Source organism: Pterocles gutturalis, unplaced genomic scaffold, assembly GCF_000699245.1.
Source record: "Pterocles gutturalis isolate BGI_N339 unplaced genomic scaffold, ASM69924v1 scaffold13278, whole genome shotgun sequence".
Classification (NCBI taxonomy): Eukaryota; Metazoa; Chordata; class Aves; order Pterocliformes; family Pteroclidae; genus Pterocles; species Pterocles gutturalis.
Genome location: NW_010120737.1, coordinates 127,857 through 148,541, shown reverse-complemented (window position 1 = coordinate 148,541; position 20,685 = coordinate 127,857). Strand labels below are relative to the sequence as shown.

General features: G+C 46.8%; 1 protein-coding gene across 1 annotated transcript in view; it reads right to left on the bottom strand.

Annotated features, from left to right (window-relative positions):
• Window positions 1-20,685, bottom strand: part of HDAC4 (histone deacetylase 4) — a gene marked incomplete at its 3' end in the record, with an annotated part of 179,911 nt that overhangs the window by 56,084 nt on the left and 103,142 nt on the right. The window contains exon 3 of the mRNA XM_010077006.1: window positions 12,754-12,998. Within this exon, the coding sequence (XP_010075308.1) occupies window positions 12,754-12,998 (245 nt within the window). The remainder of the gene's footprint in view (window positions 1-12,753; window positions 12,999-20,685) is intronic.

The following is a 20,685-nucleotide window of genomic DNA, read 5'->3' as shown; positions in this document are numbered from 1 at the left end:
AGCAGGAATATTTCTCTGTGCTTTAGGGCTGAAAACAACCACCCAGACAGTGTCTGAGAGGAAATACATGGCGCAGGCTCAGCAAAACGCAGGACGCTGGCAATGCAGCGCCTTCACCAGCTCGGGCCATCCTGCCGCACAAACCAGGTTTCCCAACCGCTCCGAGGACCAAGGATTTGGGATGCTGAGCCAGGGTGAGGCTTGCTTTGCTCATCCTTACTGTCACCCATCTTGTTATACCATAGCCAGAGGGAATGTAGCTGTCACACCAAATCACAGATTTCTGTCTAAAAAAGCACTTCTGTGCTTAAAACCACCAGCTTTAAAACTCGCTTTAATGCTAGACTGTGCCCCGATTTTATATTTTGGGGGGTTTACAGTTTAATTTTCTTACTGAAAAATGGGTTTTGCTGCTGATGCTTTGTGAAAAAAAGACCCGCAAGCAGCAAGAGAACCCACCGCTCACCGCCTGACAAGAGATGCAGGAAATGCAATAACATACAAAAAGCTGTCCTGTGCACAAAATAAACCGAAACTTCAGAAAAATACGAGCTTCTGCTTCAGTTAAAGCAATCGAGGTAAATTTTAACAGGTAGCGAGCATTCAGACCTGTGTGTGGTCAACCGCAGCGGTGTCCTACCCCCCTCCCGCGCCGTGCACTAAACTTCTGCCAAGGTAATAGCCACACGGGGTGGGCTTGGTCTGGCATCTCACCTTCCCTTGACTATCTCTGTGGAAAAAAAAAAAAAAGCCTGCTGATGTCTAAAGGAAAAATATTTCCAAGCTGCATTTGAGCAGGATGCAATCGCCCACGCTTGGGTCTTTTGAAAGTGCCCGAGCTGGGGGATTCAGAAGCATCTCTTCACGGTGTACCAAGAGACGCTTAGGCGGCTCTGATAAAGGGTTATTAATTACCGAGTGAGACTGTGCTCACATAATACATCACATCTCTTTTGCTGGCAAATGAATCAACACTGACTCCGCAACGCCCGTGTGTTAATCGTGCGTAGCTGGAGTGGTGCGTTTTTCTTCCCCAACTGTGATGAAATTTAAATATTTGAGAAATACAAAATGATACACCAAGGGAAATCCCGTGCGTTCAGCCTAATTCCACTCTCAACCTGAGGAGCACCCCGTGTGACAAACGTGTACACTGAATTAGGGAGCGCAGCGAGGGGTCTCTGAATTAGGTGCTCTTGCCAAATTAAATATTTGTAAATATTTATAACTACTCCTGCATATGTTTAATGTCACTGCTTCCACTATTTATGAAAAGTGCACAAGTGTTCAACTGTACCTGTAGTTAGTGTTGCTGGTGCTCCTTTAGCATATATTAATATTAATAAATGTAAGAAGGAGAATGTAGAGCATTTCCAGGTATTTCTCAACGATCAGCTAGCCGTGAGGACTGGGCAGTGCAGTGCATTTTGCCATTGCCTTCCCCAATTGTCTTTAGTTCTTGAGCGTGTCTACCTAGAACGGGGACTGACACCTTATCAGTAAGCACACTGTCAACTTCCACTGCACAACGAAACCTCTTTTTAAGCAAAGCGGAGCTAAAACAGTTTCCTTTAGTCGTTACAACAGAAGCGGGAAGGTTTTGCTCCAAAATCTTCCAGCAATCTCAACCCAGCAGCCAGCCTGGGAAGCGCACGGTGCTCACAGTAAAGATCCCATTTACCAGAGAGAACGAGGATGTATTTCATGGACATACGCTGCATTGAGACTTGCATAACCACTCCTCAATTTGCTAGATGAGCATCAAGAATGCGAGCTGTTCTTGCATTCCGGTACCTTGCAGACACTACCTTATTCTTCCCCCAAAGACAGGCACCGCTCTCTGCCCACGTTCCTCTGCTTCTTCCTTCCTCTAAAACCATCATTTTCAAGGTGCTTCTGTCCTTGACTTCACACGCCACAGTAAAACTGATTAAAATCTGCAAAGCAGGAGAGGTTTTGAAGCTCAGACTATGGCTCCTAGGTTTTTATAATCTACATTTTGAATAGCTTACTGCACAATTAGCGGAAGGCAGCGTAAAACCATCTGTACCCACACAGTTGGCATACTTAATGCTGATAAATGTTTCCTGGGATCCAAAGTAGCTTACTGCCGTGGCCAACTCCTAACTTGTGTCTCAATCTATGCCTGAGATCACCTACTGAAGGTGCTCCAGCACGGTGGGAAGTCACCCCGAGCACTTCTGCTGCTCTTTGTACTTGCAGGCGATCCCTACGTCCTCCCAGCACAAGGCAGCTAGGTTAAGAAGAAACACAGATGAAAAGGCAGCCTGAACCTCCGCATACGGGTCAGCATTCTTCCTTGCACGTACACGTGGTTTCCAACTCACATCAAGGTCATGCTGGCACAGTCCAGCCTCTCCTAAGAAGACTGTAGTCTCAGGACTTCTTCCAGGCAAGCTCAGAGACTTTGTACAGCTCCTTCACCTGCCACCCCTGGACAAGAGGTGGATGGATCCTCCTCTGGTGGAGGCGATAGCTTCAAAGAAGGAGGTGTTCAAGGCCAGGCTGGATGAGGCTTTGAGCAACCTGGGCTGGTGGGAGGGGTCCCTGCCCATGGCACGGGGTGGGACAGGATGATCTCTAAGGTCCTTTCCAACCCAAACCATTCTGTGATGCCATGATAAGTAAACTACCAGCTTCAAAAACAACAACATAGTCCTAGACGGGACCACAAAAAACCCCAAAAAACCAAGCAGATGATCTCAGCATCCTCTGAAATGTACTCTTAAAGGCTGAGTTACAGCATGACCCTGAAAGCACTTTCAGAAGCTTCTTGTGATTGTCCTCTCACCTCACAGGCAGCCAGGTTGGGCTTCTGGTGCAAAAAGCGTTTGCGAGGCAAATCACCTGCCGCCTGCTTTGGCAAAATTCTACTGTTTTAGGGGGTTAAATCAGGTATTTAAAGGGATCCGGAGCTCAGATTCCATAAAAATAAAGGAAAATTGGAGGTGATGATCAAGAAAGAACTCCCCAGGACACATATGCATCAAAACCACTCACTGAAAAATCACGAGTACACGGGTGGAAGTAAAGCACGGATGTCGACAGATTTCTGGGAGAGCTGTTGTAGTGGGTTATTGTAGGGCGATCTCAGCGCTGGCCATGCCTTTGGCCAGACTCTCTGCTTCATGTTCTCCCCCATCCTGTTTACTGAAGTCTCAGATGGTGGCTCCGGTTTCAGGATTCACTCTCCTGGCTCTGTCACAGCATGTATCAGATATCTCCTGGAACACCAGAGGCTGGTCAGAATTAATCAGTTGGACTGGGAGATGCAGGGAGGGGGGAAAAAAAATAATAAAATATTGTGGTTTTCAGCAAAAGCCAAGACATAAGAATCTGAAAGCAGAGCTCAGAAGAACAAACGTCTGTCATCTCATTTCTTGGACACATCAGCAGCTGAACGTATATTCGGTGTGCCCCCTCCCAGCTATCAGGCAGGCTGACAGCAGGCGGTCCTGTGCCAGAAGCTCCCGTGGCCAGCATCTCGTTGCTATGCAGGGACAGGATCCTTCCCAGCCAACAGCTTCCTGGGCAAGAGACTGCTCTTGGTTAGACATATCCTACTGAGAACGTCTGGGGCTCAAGTTTATGAGGCTGAAATGTCTCCAGGAAAGAGAACAATGGGTTTGTTCCCTGATAGCCAGCTCTAGGTGAAAAATCCCACGTTATTAGTTTGCCAGCTTATAGATGGATATATACCTTTGTGTATCCCGGTTTCCTTCTCATGCCAGCCCTGCTCACCTCTCCCCAAAGGCTGAAAGCTTGCACAGCCACTTCAGCCCTCTAAACCCTGAATATCTGCAAAGGACTGGTGCTAGGAGTGCACTTGGATGTGTCTTTTGCTCCCTAACGCTCCCGTTGAGATTTTATACACTTCCTCCAGAAGCAGAGTATTGAGAACCTTTCTAGAAAGCAGCGAGCTCCATTTGTCGTATCCAGCATGTCATTTCTTCTCCCATTTTTCCCTCTAAAGGTGGAGAAAATTCCTTTGCATTCGCCTCTGCTGTGCTTTTTATCGAAGGGGAGGACGAATCCGCGCACCTTGCACCAGGAGCAGGGAGCATCCGTTCCACCACGGATGGCAATAAGGCATCTCTGTAAATCAAAGAACCACATAAACTGTCCTGTAAAGGAAGAAGCCCCAGATGTTTAATGCTAAATGAGATTTTTATCATGCCATAAGTGATCATTCCTCAGTCCTCAGAGGGGCAGTTATATCCTCTGTGAACTGTTTTGGGGTGCAGTGAGCGCAGGAGTTAGAATGGAGATGTTATGCTACAATCAGGATCTGGAGCAGAGATGTAGGACACAGAAATCTTGTAATGGGAGCAGCTAGAGGAGCCACCACTTTTTGGTCATTTCAAAGAAGAAACTATGAATAAAGAAAAGGAGGAGCATCCATTGATGCTTCCCAACCAACTATGCGAAGGAAGAGCGACCGAACCAGAGAGCTGGCAGAGTGCTCCTGCTGGGCTTCAAAAACAAATGAGGAAAAAAAAAGAGAGAAAAAAAAGGCAGAGAGGATGGAATATCCCTGCTGGCAGCACGGCTGCTGACACACGGCATCAGCCGCCGTTCCTGCACCGTTTCAGGTTGACGGAGGGCGGACATGGCGGTGAAGTGGGCTGGCAAAGTGCTGCTGGTCGTCCGACACGAGGCAGGGACAGCCCCAGCACCGGCGGTGCCCAGAGGAAAGGAATGTTCAACATCATCTGATGCTTGTGTGAGCACAGAAGCAGCATCTTTTTCAAGGGTAACACACCAGCAATATCAAATATTTACCATTTTTACACACCGCCACCAGTTAAACAGGAAACCGAAAGACAGAGATTAATCAGCAATGTTGTTCGTGTTGTGAATAACTTCAACTTGTATACAAGTTGTATATATACTTGTATGTTCCTTCTTCTGCTGTTTATTTTGAAATTCCAAACTGAATAGACACCATAAAGTGACTAGCTTTAAAAAAAAATAATGGTGCCCCACATACGTTTTACTGGGAGACAAATTCATGCTACAAAGGATGAAAGAACAGAAATTTCAAACTTCAAAAGCTGTTTGGACTCCACAGAAACAGTGAGTATCTGCTACCAAAAAAAGATCCTGTATTTCTTTGTCAGCCAGTGAACTCTGCCATTTCTGCCAGACATTCAGGGTTCAGCATACCCCAAAGTCAGCCCCATTTAAGTCCAACTTCAAGAGATTAAGTAACAAGAAAGCGCACGGGGTGAGTGGCTCTTCCTCGGCTCCACCAAAGGAACGCGGAGCGGCCAAGCTGGGGGGGCAACAGGCGTTTCATCTCCCACCGCTGCTGGATCTGAAGTTCTCCATATTCTGCTGGAAAGCTGCGAACCCCAAGGTAAAGCGACTGAGTCCTGCTGCGAGGAGGAGCAGGCAGACTCCATGGACACCCGTACCAGGTTTCATGGGGTGAAAGCCACCGCGCCCACTGACTGCAATGAGATCTGCGCCTTCACTTCCGACTGACCTTTTCTACATCTCAAATGCTGGTTTATGCATCTCAGAAGCTGGAAAAAAAAATAAATCTGGAGTTCTCATTCTGCTCCTTCCAGCCAACAAACTGTGGCCCATCTCAGAACGAGCCAAAAGGAAACGTGTTTCTTTTACCAGTTTTAAAGTAGGTCTGTAAGGACCGGTGCAGACAACCTTCAGTCCAGAACCCACCAACACTAGGTAGGAAGATGCCCACACTAACCCAGCCTGATGCCTGACTTCTTGTTCAACAGAGAGATGGGGCTTACAAGGTGACCAGGCTCCTCTAGGAATTTATTGACATACCCACCCCCTCGGTGTGTCCTCACTGTTCTTAGAAAAGATCTTGAGACTTTGAGCATAAGGAAAGTCACTGCCACCCTTCAAAGAGAGCAAATGCTCTCATCCTGCAAAAGCTTTCCCCAGGGTGACTTCCATCAGAAGTGAAGTTTTGCAAGGATTCAGGTCTAAGTCTTGGAGTCAGCTCCGTGTACCAAGAAAATGAAGCAAGGTCACCGAAAAAGAACAGGAAACCGTTTCGAAACAGCAAGAGAGCACGGTACAATGCATTCAAGTAGTAACAAGGCACAAAATGTTCAGTCTGTATTTTTTTTTTTTACCACTGACTGTACGCAGCTGCAGTTCTCTAAGATGAATAATCCTATCATGTCAGAATACAGACAGAAGCGGACACCTGGTATCTCCAGGCTTTTTAAGTTTCTTTTGAAGGCGATGCAGGCTGCAGAAGAGAGGCACAGAACGGAGCAGAGGGAGTCCCTCCGTGCCGGCTGCTGCTGGCAGGAAGGATGGAGCAAGACACGCTCAGAAACAGGAGTCACGGCACGGGGGGGGTAAAATGGAGATCTGTCCTGCCAGGGTCCAACGTGAGGAGCAGGACACAGGGGGAAGTGATGTGCTTGGCAGGAACCAAGGTGCCATCTTCAGCATCCCCAGCCCCAGGGCATGGAGAAGGTGCCACCCAGCATAGCTGCAAAGGAGAAGCTGGTGACACCAACCCATCAGCAGGTTTGAAACAAGCGCCTTTTCCTGTGAAGCAGGAATTGACAGAGAGGCCACCAAAAAGAGGCTCTAGACACTATCAGGGCTCCACTGAAAGAAGCCCCACCAATAGACTATGTGATTGATGCCCGATGAGCTATCCTGCAAGCAAACCTGCCATTCCAAGGGCAGGCGTCTCCAATGAAAGCAAAGAGCTGTTTCCCACTAGAGCATCAACATGATACATATTAAAGACAGACATCTTGGGGAAAAAAAAATTATACTTCTTTACGGCATTGCAAAATCTGTTGGGAAGATTTCCTGAAAGACTTCTTCCCTCCAAAACAAAAATAAGGAACAGCTAGAGAGTTTCACCCCATATCTCCAAACAAGGGGCTAACACCTTGGATGCGTTACCACCTCTCAATCAGGGCTTGGAAGCTATGCTAATGAAAAAAATGTCACCTGAAACCAGCAAAACCTAACAAACCCACCTCCTCAGGCTTTATCTGAATGTTGCTATATATATATATACATGAAGCCAACGTCTGAAAACATTCCGCCTATTTTTATTTATTGGCATCGAGCCATTAAGCAGCATAGCGTACTGTCAAAGGTAGGAAATCGCTGTGTTGATAAAAAGATAACAATTTCACAATCACCTCTCAGCAAACATCACCACAAAGCTCCTTTCGCTGTTGCTGCTCCTATGCCAACCCGTGACATCTCCCACCATCCTGTATATGTTGCACATACAGACCGGCACTTCCCCTGCTACCGACGCACACACTCCTTTCTCAGATGACGGGAAAACCAGGCATTGTGTGATAGAATTCACATCTTTGCATGCCTCCGGGTCAGGATTTTAGGTCCAGGAGGAGCTGTGATGCTCAGCTGCTCGCCTGTGCTGCTATCCCATCAGCATCAGAACTCTTCGGGTGCCTGCTGTCGTGTGCCAACACTGATGTGCGTCAGCATCCTGAATAACTTTCCGGCTTTAGCTATAAAACAGCCAGAGCTGGGAAGAGCCCTGCTCCAAGCCCGGGCAGTGAAGAGACGGAAGAGATTAAACTGCATTTACCCACCACGTCCTTCGTCTCTCTGCTGAGCTCATGCCGCCCAAGGTGCCTCTCGCCCTGCCAAAGCACGGATCCTGCCCCTCTTCAATCATCTTGCTCCGACCCTTGACCAGAAGGCAAATGGAAAAGCTTTTGGTAACTTCCAGCTGATCTTGGCCGGGAATGAGTGACTCACAAAGGAAAAAATTCACTGCCGATTCCTTCGCAATCAAAGGTCAAGCAAAGCTCACACTGGGACCTGCCGAGAGGCTTTCCACCGTCTCACCGGCAACGGCCCTGGGCGCCAGGCTCCTTATTCCATCCTTGTTTTTGTTTAGGAAGGCAGATTTGAAGGCTATAAATTTTGTTACACATCTGGCGAGGCACGCCTGAGTGGAAAATCCATTTCACTGAAGGTAAGTGGCTACAGGAGCAAAGAACCGTCGCCTCCACCTCCGGCCAGCCTGCAGCAGCCACCGCTGCTCCCCAGCTTCCTTCCCCACGCCGCTTTCGGATGTCAAGCCTCAGCAATCGGCAAAGCTGAGCTGTAGTTGTGAAAGACAGTTTTTTCTATTTCCATATGGTGTGAAATCTTCATAAGGCTCGGCTTACTTTCCCTAAACACGTCAGGGTTTTCTCCTTACTCCCCACGTGCAACGATCCCACTCCCTCCATGCGTCTCTGTGTCCATTATACGTCCCTTCCACAAATTTCTTTCACTCGGAGCCCAGCTCTCCAAATCCAGGAATTTGCCACTTTTATGTCACTTCTTGCAAAATACAATGTCTACAAAAGCAAGGAGTACTGGCCGGGGGGACAAGGGAAGGAATCGCAGGTGCAGCCAGAAGGACTGTGACCATCCTGTCGTCTTCTCCTCTTGCACTAGGGTCAGACGATTAAAACTGAGATACTGGAAGAGAAATAAGTTCTCGAAAATACCCAAACTTCAGATTTCAATGGGAGAGAGTTATCAACTTGAATAGAAAAATAAGAAAGATATGCCAGGATTTTTCAAGCCAAATTTCATTTACCGAAGAAGAACTCAGGATGTTTCTTACAGTAGGGCTTAGTTTGAGGAGCACGAGGGAGAGATATTCCCCCACTTGTAATTCACATCAACTCTATAGTAATAAAAGAAATAAAACAAACACAAAAAATGATTCTTCCTGTACTATCTAAGGGTTTAACATTTAAAATGAGTAAGCTGTTTAGAATCTTCACAGTGCTGCTTGCTGTAACTTCGCAACGCCGGCTGTACGTGTCTGTCCAAAATACAGAAGAACTGCCTAAGAAATTGCATCAAAACTAGTTTTGACTTCCAGCAGCAGGTGCCCAGCCACCAAATTCCTGTTGACAAAACGATTCAACATCTGTAAGTGGAAGAGTGCAAAGGTACTTAAACCGGAATGTCTTGACGAAAGAGGGATCCAACACAATGTTTGCTCTGCATATTGGCCTGCTATAGCCAAAATACACTTACAATCCAGGAACTGGAAGCAAAAGGCTTTAGAAACAGAATGAAACGAGAATGGGTAAAGCACAGAAATTGCTGCTCGAGTACACAAACAGATGAACAAATAAATGCTCTGCACTTGTCCATTAAAATGGTGGGTGCTAGGCTGTAAAAGCCAAAGCAATTGCTTCTAGATAGTGGCAGATACACAAAACACAGTAAGATGCAGAAATCCTCCTCCCCCTTCACGGAAATAATTTACAAAGCAATTGCAGGATTTAATAATATGATTAAGGAAGGCACTGATCACCTCCAAGGAAACCAGTGCAAGGAAGAAAGTCAAAGAACTGCCATTTTGTTTGACATCAGAGTAAGTTTAGAGCTTTGATGTTTGCATTTTACATTTTTTGGTTTGTTTCATTACTTTTTGAGGTTGTACTGATGGCTTGAAATTCTAACAAAACTTCAGGAGACCCGAATTTATGGAAAGGAAGTAAGTTTGTAGGATGCACAGTCACCTCACAATAGCTGCTGAGATTGTTTTCTGAATCCAAAAAAAAAAAAAACACAAAACCAAAAAACAAACCCAAAACCAAAACCAGACTCTCAGTGTCAGGGAAGACATTGAAGATATCCAAGCACCAAACCTGGCGCAGCAGTAAGGCACGCTGCAAGATCACTCTAGTCGTCAGTCAGAATCTGGGCAGGTTTAGGTTCTCCAAGCCTTTTCTTAACCAAAGTGAGATGACTTCTCCACCTGAAGAAGAAACTTGGGAATATATGTTTGTAGAAGTGATGGAAGCATTCATTCCAATACCACAACTCAGGCTACAAAACACTTTCAGCTGAAGAATCTCACAACTACATCGCTTGGTCTGAACGATTTCTGCATATTGAACTGCTCGCTTTGGAGGCAAGAGACTAACAAAATTCTTAATCTCATCAGTGATGCCAGAAGCCCATCATCAAATGAAGCTCATTCTGAGCTTCCAAAGAAGACATCAAGAATTTCCTCATTTTCTTCACAGATTTAGTCTAAAGGGTCAGTGTTTGAGTAACCAGAAAAGGTGACAGACCACATCCCCACTGCTTGGAGCAGCGTGGTGTGGAATTCTAAAAAAACGCCCAAATTCCTCCCAAAAAGCTCTGCATCTTCCTTTCGGACTATTTCTATACCAAATTTCACAGTTCAAACCCTAGTGCTTCACTGACACAGGACAAAAGTTTTTTATTGGCTTTAATATCCCCCCCCCCCCGCCTTGGCTTTTTTCATGAGCCATAAAGGAGCTGAACAGCTCAAAGTTCAAAGTCCAAATATGAGGTTATAAATTTTAGTTCTCTGGACAAAATAATAGCTTCCCTGCACCTACAATCATGGCACTTAACACAGCTGCCAGGTTCTGGAAGTTGGTTTAAACTAAGAATCATCTGAGTGTGGGCTGATTTACGAGCACAATCATACGAAAGATGCTGCCCCCAAACAGCGCACCATAATGACACATTAGTGCACAGTTTTGGGTTTATTTTATTTGTGAGACATCACGGGCTTTATTTCAATAACATGCTGTTTTATTTTTAAAGCAATTCTGGGCATGATGACACACTTACTACTATGGGAGGCCACCTTGCAGGTCATCCTTTTTCACACTGGACTATATCATTCCTATTTTCAGATTTTTATCTAGCCAAGTTCAGACATTAGAGGAAAAACTTCATTATCTAATGGTGCTAACTGGCTTCTCAAAATTAGATTTCGCCTTCCTTCTAACACAAGCTTTTACAGAATCAGTCAGAGCTTGAACATAAATGAGAGCAAATATGCTTCTACCATCAGCGCTTGGAGCTTGTCCATTAAATCTGAACAACATTTTCTTATTTTTAATAGACAAATGTCTAAAGGCACATGCAATCACAAGGAAATAATGGAAATATTGTCACAGAAATTCCCCATTCCTTTCCCCTTGAATGTACTGTGTGAACCACAGAGGCTGTAACTCTTCGTGTGCTATTCCAGCACTAATGCGTACGCACAGGCACACGCGTATACATATCCAACTACACACGTATATACTTACATATACATATGACTGAATATATAAACGTATTTACAGGCAAGCACCTCCCCACACCTTTGTCCCAAAGAGAGCGCATCAGAGGACCCACTAAGGACCCAGGAATTTGCTGTTAATCAGTCTCCAAACAGCAACTGTTCCTACAAACCCAGGCTCTTATCTGTGTTGGAAAAGTCTGTAAATAACACACCATTAAATTTTAATCCTATCTTCCCCACTCTGACATGTATTTTGTATTAAAACGAAAGTTATATAAGGTTGAATTGAGGTTGCTTTTTAATATTACATTAACGCTATTTACCATGTGCGGCGCTAATCCCCCTTTGAAAAGAGAGCCTATTAGCAATTCCGAAAGCTTCTGTCGCCATAGCAATAGTCCATCACTGTGAAATATTTATATAATGTCTAACATTTTCACTACGCAACAGCCATCTTCTAAACTCTACTTCCTACTTATCCCATGTGCTACGTTTCCCCTCTGTCCCATGCGACAGCGCAGCGCAAAGCACCCGCCTGGTGTCTAACTTGCACCATGCAATGCCGAAAAAAAATCTCCTGCTGTGTAGAGCTACCTGCACCCACTGCATCTGCGTTTCCTGCTCCTGCAGAGACACCAAGGTCCAAAGGTTTGCTTTGCACCTTACGTGTGGGTGTATGTCCACTGAGCAGTTTACACGCTATTCTACTACCGGATGTGGTGTCAGTAACAGGCAACCTAAAAGCACTCCTGTTGGGTGAAACTTCACTGAAATTTCCCAAATCCAGGGCAAGCAAGCCACCTCTGGGCAGTGGGGCACAGGACTTCTGAGTACATGCCAGGGGTTAGAGAACATTTAACATGACATCAGCTTAACTTGCTTCCTCTCATAGAATCACAGAATGGTTTGGGTTGGAAGGGACCTTCAGGATCACCCAGTCCCACCCCCGTGCCATGGGCAGGGACACCTCCCACTAGCCCAGGTTGCCCAAAGCCTCATCCAGCCTGGCCTTGAACCCACCCCCAGCTTCTCCGGGCACCCTGGGCCACTGCCTCACCACCCGCACAGGAAAACATTTCTTCCTAATGTCTAATCTAAATTTCCCCTCTTTCAGCTTATAACCGTTACCCCTCATCCTTTCACTACACTCTCTGATCAGGAGCCCCCCCATCTCTCCTGTAGCCCCCTTTCAGCACTGGAAGGTGCTGGAAGGTCTCCCCAGAGCCTTCTCTTCTCCCGGCTGAACAACCCCAATTCTCTCAGCACACTGCCAGCTCATGTTGAGCTTCTCATCCACCAACACCCTCAAGTCCTTCTCAGAGCTGCTCTCAATCCATTCTCCTCCCAGCCTGTATCTGTGCTTGGAATTGCCCCGACCCACATGCAGGACCTTGTACTTGGCCTTGTTGAACTCCACAAGGTTGGCATTGGTCCACGTCTCAAGCCTGTCCAGGTCCCTCTGGATGGCATCCCTTCCCTCTAACACCTTACCTTCCTCTCCTCCACCTTATCCTCCTCTTAAATCCTGGTGCTCGCACCCTTTTACAAAAGATCTTTCTTTAAACAGGGGTTACCAAGACCAGAACAGTATCTCCATCCCCAAAATAAATCAGTACGTGCCTCTCCCGGTGCAGGGATGCTTTCGCACACCACCCAACGCAAGGTTGCCCATCACTTACTTTGATGTGCTCGTGCAGCTGGGCCTCGTGCTGCCGGGAGAGCTGCTCGTGCTGCCGCTGGAACTCGGCAATGAGGATCTGTCTCTGGATCTGCTGTTTCTGCTTCAACGCCAGGAGTTCCTGCTGGAGCTGCTGCTCCCGCAGCGTCGGCTCCGTCACGGGCATGGGAAACTGGTGGTCTAAGCGCAGATCCATCGGGACTGAAGTCGGTGCAACTTGCAAGGGCAGTGCTGTGGTCACATCAACTACAATAGGAAAAGACAACAGTAGAGATGAATGGATTCCTCCTTCACACAGGGATCTAGTTATTACCCAAGACCTTGAGGAACCAATCAAGAACACCACCATTAAACTCACACTGCTCTTTAAACGGTAAAAAAGCACTACAGGGACTCAGAGGTCAAGCTTCCCTCCAGCCACCACTTCCCGCAGATGTCTGCGTTTTCTGCAAGCAAATCAACGCATCGCATGACCCTTTTTGATACCATTCCACATCTGCATATTCAAAACTCTCTTCCAGCATCACTTGAAATACAAAGGATAAAGATTAATCTACGACTTCACAGAAAGGATCACTCTTGACTTACAATGGATCAACTTCCCATCAACTGACGGACTCCTATAGTCAGGAACAAGAGGATTCCACTTTACAAAATTTATGCAGAAAGATGCTATGTGCTGTATCCTTTATAATCAGTTTTGGAAAGGAGCTTAGCCAAAAGTAAATAGGTAATGAAGGACGCAGGAAAAAATTGTGAAGTGCTTCAGTGACAGACTGGACTTCCCAACTGCAGCCACTCTCCCAGGCAGCGATAGGAAGCCGGTGCCCAAAGGGTGACTGCGAAGACTCGCCTCTGTCGTTCCAAGTGGGACAAACCCGCAGCACAGCTAAGACTAAAGCAGAGAACAGTAAAGGGTACCAACAGGACCTGTAACTCAGCTTCATTGTAAGAGATGTTTGCTAAGAGAAGAAAAAAGGGAAAACTATCACCTTGGTTATCTGTGTAGTAAAGATCAGTTCTTTGCAATTCCCAGAAGACAAGAAGCTTGTTGTAAAAAAGGGCAGCAACAGATATCTACAAAAAATACCTTTGCAATAACTGAACTCAGCTTGTTTCTCCTAAAAAAGAATTTACTGCCATCCCATGACTGACTAAAGAAATGTAAATTCCACCCGACAACAGCTCTGCGTTTCACATGTACTCCGTACATCTGCCATGTTTAATGCCTCGCTCTGCAGGGCAGTCACTCAGTAACTCTTCTGATACCTTTGAATGAACATCATCTGCAGAATAAGAGAGGCTAACCCTTCAAAAACACTGAGCTTCAACCAAATTGGAAAATAGTTGTCTTTTTTCCCATGGTTGGCTGGTTGGGGTTTTTATCTTATCTAGCTTTTTCTTTTTTAATATTTTAAGATGTGTTTGTGTGAGGTTGGGAGAGACCATCAGCAGCACTACTGAAGCTGTATAAGTCATACGTGTGCTGAGACACCTTCCCCACTGTCCTGGTTTGGGCTGGGACAGAGTCAACTTTCTTCCCAGCAGCCAGTGTGAGGCTGTTTGGGTTTGTGCTGAGGAGAAGCTGATCACACACTGATGGGCAGAGCTGCTGCCAGGACAGTCAAGGACTTTCCAGCTTCTCTGCTGTGCCCGTGTCTGCAGGGGCAGGAGAAGCTGGGAGGGAGCACAGCCCCAGTGACCAGCCCAGGATTGGACCTCAGGGTTAGGACTGAGACCCCAACTGGCCGATGGTCTGTTCCATATCATGCACGGCATGGCCAGGAGAGAGGTGAGGCTCTGTCCAGAAGGGCTCTCTCTTGCTCAGGGTTGTCTGCCTCCAGGTCATCCCTCTCTCAGGATTGTCTCAGTCTCTCAGACACTCGGGCTCTTATCTCCATTCTGGGATTGCAGTTTCAGGACTCTCCCTGCTCTGGGATCCTTGGCTGGGAACGGGCTGAGCCTTGGTCATCGGGTGGTAAGCAGTGCCACTGTATATATCACTCATTTGAACATTTGTATAGATTACTATTATCATCATAATTATTATTATTTCCAATATTATTGTAGCTGAGTTATTAAATTGTTCTTATCACAACCCACGAGTCTCTTTTCCCTTCACCCCTTTCATTCTTTCCCCCACCCCCAGGGAAGGGGAGGGAGGGTGAGCGAGCAGCTGTGCTGGGTAAAACCACAACACCCCTGTGAAAGGGCTACCCAGGGGCTGCTGGGAGTCTGTGGGGTCCTGCCCATGCCTGGGGAAGGCTAGGAGATCTCACAGGGGTAGAGATACCACCCTTCCACAAAGCCATCGCTACAAGCCACCACAAGGCCAGCGCCAGCAGGACAGACATCCTTCCAGCGCAAAAACAAAGGCAGTTTTACTACACAAAAGCTCACATCTCCCTGCCTACAAATGAACTAGCTGGCAAAGCGAACCTTTCAAAAGGGAAAAGCACAGAAAACCCTTAGGAACTGCAAAAGATTAAGGAAAAGTTTTACTAAACTGGATTGCAAGCCTTTTATGTTGCCTGTGGAAACAGTATTTGAAGAGGAACTTTCATTTTACACAAAATCATAATTCAACTTCAAGCCTGACCATTAAACCTTAGGTCTGATCTCAGCCGCCTCCCCAAAGCCATGAGACAGGAGCAAAGAACAAGTTGACTCTGTCCTTCCAAGCAGCGCGTGCTCCGAGGTCACCTGAGACCAACTGCAAATTGTTAGAACTAAATGAGGACCCTGCACTGAACGTGGCACGCAGCCCCGGGCACACAAGCCAGTTCGGTGTCACCCTTCAGTGCCATCAGCCCCCAGAGAGAGCCAGAGCGACACCCCGCAAATGCCCACATGCAGCCTCTGTCAGGACATCAGTAGCATCAATCCCAGAAAAACAGAGTTTTAATGGGTTTTTCCCAAATTCTATTTATTTATTTTTCACAGTAATTAAGACATGAGTAAGACGTTGATGCTGGTAAAATCTGAAGTTAAATGAAGCACAGAGGCACAGAAACATTTTTTAAAAAGTGGAGTAATTCAGAAAAATCTGGGGTGTTTTGTAAGGTGGTCCCATGTAAACCAAAATGCATTGCCCCAATGCCAAGGGCAAGGCCACAGTGCAGGGACAGGGACAACGGGAAAGGCAACCCCATCCTAGAGAGCAGCTCCTTGGAAAGGGGGATGCTGAGCAAAGGGGTTTTAAAAAGCACTGCCAGGCCAGTGCTGCTGGAGCTGAAGATGGAAAAAACCCCATAATAATCATGAACTAAAGAGATGAATGCAGAAATTTTGCTTGGTTTACACAAAACCAGTTTCAGGGAGAACATCCTTACTTCTTCAAAAGCAGAGAAGTGTAGGAAATGGAAAAGCGCAGTAAAAAAAACCCCCCAAACATTGCTTTTGTTTGAAAATAAAAACACAAAGAAGAGGAGGGAGGGTGTTACAGAGACAGAATTAGTGGAGCTGAGTTTCTCGAAGTTTCTGGAGAAGAGGGACCGTGGTTTCATGTACCCCACAGCTCGTTCCTCCAGAAGCGCTGGGAGCTCAGGCACTCCTCTGAGGCTGGGAAAGCAAAGGTCCCCACTTGCCCACCGAGCCCCCTGGCCACCCACTGCCCCACCACGCCATCCCTCCTGCCCAACACCCTGCGGGCAGCTCCAGCCCACACCCACGGGGTGCAGGGGCTGCCTCCGGCTCCATCACCTCCGACCCCCCCAAAGCAGGCAGCAGGAGAGTAGCACGCAGGCAAGAGCAGAATGCTTCTCCCTCCCTACGCTCCGCTTGTGCCGGGGAGGAGGAGACTTGGTTTTTTTGATGGAAACATTTTCTGGAAAAGGTCACATTACTGGAAGTGTAGCTATTTTTCAACCCACAAGCTCTTCCCTCCGCTTCCCTATTGTTTTCCTTCCTGTGGCCTTTTCCCCGTTCTCTTCTCTCCCCCGCAGAACCAGAGCCGGGATTCCTCGCCGTGGGTCACTGAGAATTTTGGGAAGAACACCATGCTTTCACCTATAGACAACCATTCAAACCCACCTAAAGAACATGTTCCTAAGCCCTCCTTGGGAACAGCCGGTGCTTTCCTCCACGGTCAGTACTGTGGTCAGCCCCTTCCCGTTCCTGCCCACGGAGCATCCCTATGGCAACTGCTGCAGCCGCTTGCACAGAAAAAAAACCCTTCATCCGTTTCCCCGCACGCGAGTGGGAGCTGACAGCTCGAAGCCAGCCCTGCGGAGGCTATCTCGTTTCACGGACGATCGCTTCAGAAACTTCTCATCTCGCATGCGATGCTTTAAATTAGATTCAGATTTGCCGGGATTTCAGTATTTCAGAGCGACAGAGGAATGGTTTGGATTCCTCCGGCACTGCTTGAGCTCAGGCAACCCCATAGTAGTCCTGTATCTATACGGTACCTGCCCTAGCAGCATATAGGGCGAGGTGCAATCTGGAACCATCACGTGTCCCAAGGACTGTGGGAAATGGGATGTGTCCTGGAAAAGTACAAGAATAAAATTTCCATACCAGCAAAAATCCCATTACTATGTTGGATATTTAGAGAAACTGGGAAGAGAGAGAATAAAAAAACAACAGAGAGTTGTAATGAAAACGAGGTATTTGCAGCTATTTGGTCAAAACCCAAAAGGAGCCCCCAAAAGCAATCCACCTTGGAGAATATGATGCACAGTGGCAATCAAAAAGGCAATGTAACCATGTGCATATGGATATCATATCCTGAGCATTACTAATGGAATTACTGTACGTTACGAAAGACGCCCAGTGATTATTCCTGGAATAGCAGCAGGTGGCAAATTCAGAGGAATTCCACAGACTGCCGCATCATTTCACCAAGGGCAGCAGCTTTCCGGTGGCACAAATTATATCCACCTTTAAACGAAGCCAAACCAGAACTGTACAACTCAGCTCAGTCTTAGCCCACGAAACCAAACCTCCAGTGATTGCTCCAACGTCAGGATGTAGACACGCCTGACCAACAGCACTACACGGGATCCACGGGGAAATGATGTCTGGGCAAGCGCTGGACCCAGACACAAGCCCAGTGGTGCTGGGGGGTCTTCTTTTGTCTATTAATTTGGGGGTGGGGGGAGTAAATTAGAGACCCTTGCCCAGGTTACCCAGAGCAGCTGTGGATGCCCCATCCCTGGAGGGGTTCAAGGCCAGGCTGGATGAGGCTTTGAGCAACCTGGGCTGGTGGGAGGTGTCCCTGCCCATGGCAGGGGGTGGAACTGGATGGGCTTTAAGGTCCCTTCCGACCCAAACCATTCTGTGATTCTACGAAATACCCCAGATGTCCAAAACTCCCCAAAGATGAGCTTGAGTATGATTTAATGCGACTTTATAGCCTCCGAGGCTCCAGGAGAGCTCGAAACAGTTAATCCTAAAGGATCAAACCCAATGAGTCAGTAAAGCAAACAGCGCAGCAGGCTCCGTGAATCACAGGCCTTTTAAACGCATTGACTATTTTTATGTCCAGCCAAAGACTTCTGAGCACCTGGCAATAACAGCTCCCATCTTTCCTACATGCGGACTAAAGGTCAGGATTACTGAGGCAGAGGTGGCAGTCCTTCGCTCCTGCTTACCCGTTCTCCACGTAAATCTGTTTGTCTTCCCTACAGCTCACTGGATTTGTCAACACTATTTAGGCTAAACTCAATTTTCCTTGAAATCTGTGTGCGTTTGCCTACCCTTATGATCTAAACGCTGTGTTTCCTAAAAGCAGAAAATTCAAGCCTTTAAAATCAATTTTCCACTTTCGGACAGAAGGAACACACTACTCCTTGCGATTGTGTCTCGTGATCAATGCTCTTGCCTCTACTCCCCAACACGAGCCGTAACTTGCACCGTGTCGGATAACGGTCCCGAGGAAACTCGACAAACCCCCCTGTTTCCCACCCGAAGGGACTTTTTTTCCCGAAGGGACTCATCCCCCCCACATCGCCCGCCGCGCGGGCACGGGGCGCCAGCTGCAGAGATCGCCGCCACAATTCCCATTCAGAGCCTCGGCGGAGGCTGCGTCATCCCCGACTCTTACTATTTCAGTCTCCAAAAAAAAAAAAACCCAACCCCTATTTGAAATGCCATGAGTTCCCCACAGAAGCGGCGAGTGCTTCTGACCTACGGAGCCCTCCTGAAAACAATAAAACCTTCTCTGCTTAATGAACACATCATTAAAACAAAAAAGCCTGTATTCTTATGAATACTTTAGAGTAGACTAGAAAATTGCTTTTATAGGTTCTGCCTTGAGAACATATTAATACAATCAGATTCATGACGTTAGCAAAAGCACAAAGACTATATTCAGAGTTTTAATGAGAAATGCCAAACCCACGAATTAGAAGACAAGATCGCGATTATGAATAATGAACTATCTCATGTTCTTCCTGCCTTTTCTTTCCCTGCAGGAACAGAAGGAGAAAACAGGAGGAATTTTTTTTTTTCTTTAACCTAGGAATGTAGGGATTTTTTTTTTTTCCCCCCACAGTCAAGTTATCATTATTTTTATACCAAGTTAGAAACACTCTGCTGGTTTTTCCCTCCTAAAATAAATAAAACATGGCGAGGCACCAAAGACTGCCCATGTGTCGTACGTTAATTAAGACCTAAAGCATTCTAGTCCCCATCGATTGCTGGCGCAGAGCGGCTTCGTGGTTGAGATTGTAAATGTGACATCTCGCAGCTTGCCCGTACCGCCGCCGAGTGGAACTCATCTTCCATATATTGAAGTCGTTCAACACATTTGCTGGAAAGAAACTGATAAGCTCGAACCTGAAAGCAAGGGTGCGTTTTCTACCAAAAGTGTTTGATATTAAAGGCTGCAGATAAACACATTATCAGAGAAGTCACATGTTGAGTTTCTCCCATGCTCCAAAACAGAAAATAACTTCTCTACGAGTACTGAGCCTTTTGGAAGGGATTAGGGGAAGGTGACACTACCTAAGTATGTACACACTTATTTAAATAAAACTTAATACTAATAACTGCATTTCCTTCCCCTTCTCTGATAGAGCATTTTCATGCAAGTCATTAAAGGACTAAAATAGAGAAGGATTCAGTCCTGAAAACACACTGAAATGTACACTAAAACAAAACTTCAGGATGACATGGACACGGGGTATTTGAAGCAAAGATTTAAATTCAGATCTCGTTTCAGCATAACCTTTACTTAAGCTGAACTTTAAAAATATTTCCCAAACTTTTTTTTTTTTAAATCAAAAGCCGTTGCCAGAAAGACTTTTTTTTTTTTTCTTCCATTTAAGCAGGACAGAAAACTGCCCCTCTCACATTTTAAAGACAACATCACCTGCAGTGCATCAAACATTTGCCCTGAGACCTCCCTCCCTCCGGCACGATCGAGTCCCACTGAACTTGCCCAGCTCCTTCCCAGTCACCCCACTCCTCCAGACTTGGCAATTCCCTTCGGCTCAAAGGAAGGAACCGCATCAACCTCCCCAAATCTGCCACAAAACCCTGGGGATGAGCGTCTGGGCAAGGCTGAAGGGAGACAAGCAGCACCCCACACCAGCCCCAGCAGGACAGAAAGTCTGGACCTATCACCACGTATCTGCGACACACAGAGCGTGCAAAACCCCCATAAAAGAGCATTTCAGCTCCTCCAGGAACTCTAGAGTCCCTGGTGCCCTTCCAAATCACTGCACACCAGGGAGGGGACGCTCCTCCAGACCTCTGCGGCTGAACCTCCCCAGCCAGGGCTTTCCAGAAACCACTGACTCAGCTTCTCCCCTCTCCTCTCCCCTTCTCCCATCCTCTCTGCTTTTGGGCTTTCTATCGAACTAATGAGTTAGTTTTCTAATTACTGGCATGCAAGCGGTGCCCTCCAGACAGATTCTGCCAATAGTGGCAACATCAGCCTTTCAGCACACACAAAAAAAGAAATCCAAAAGCGCAAGCCCGTGCTCAG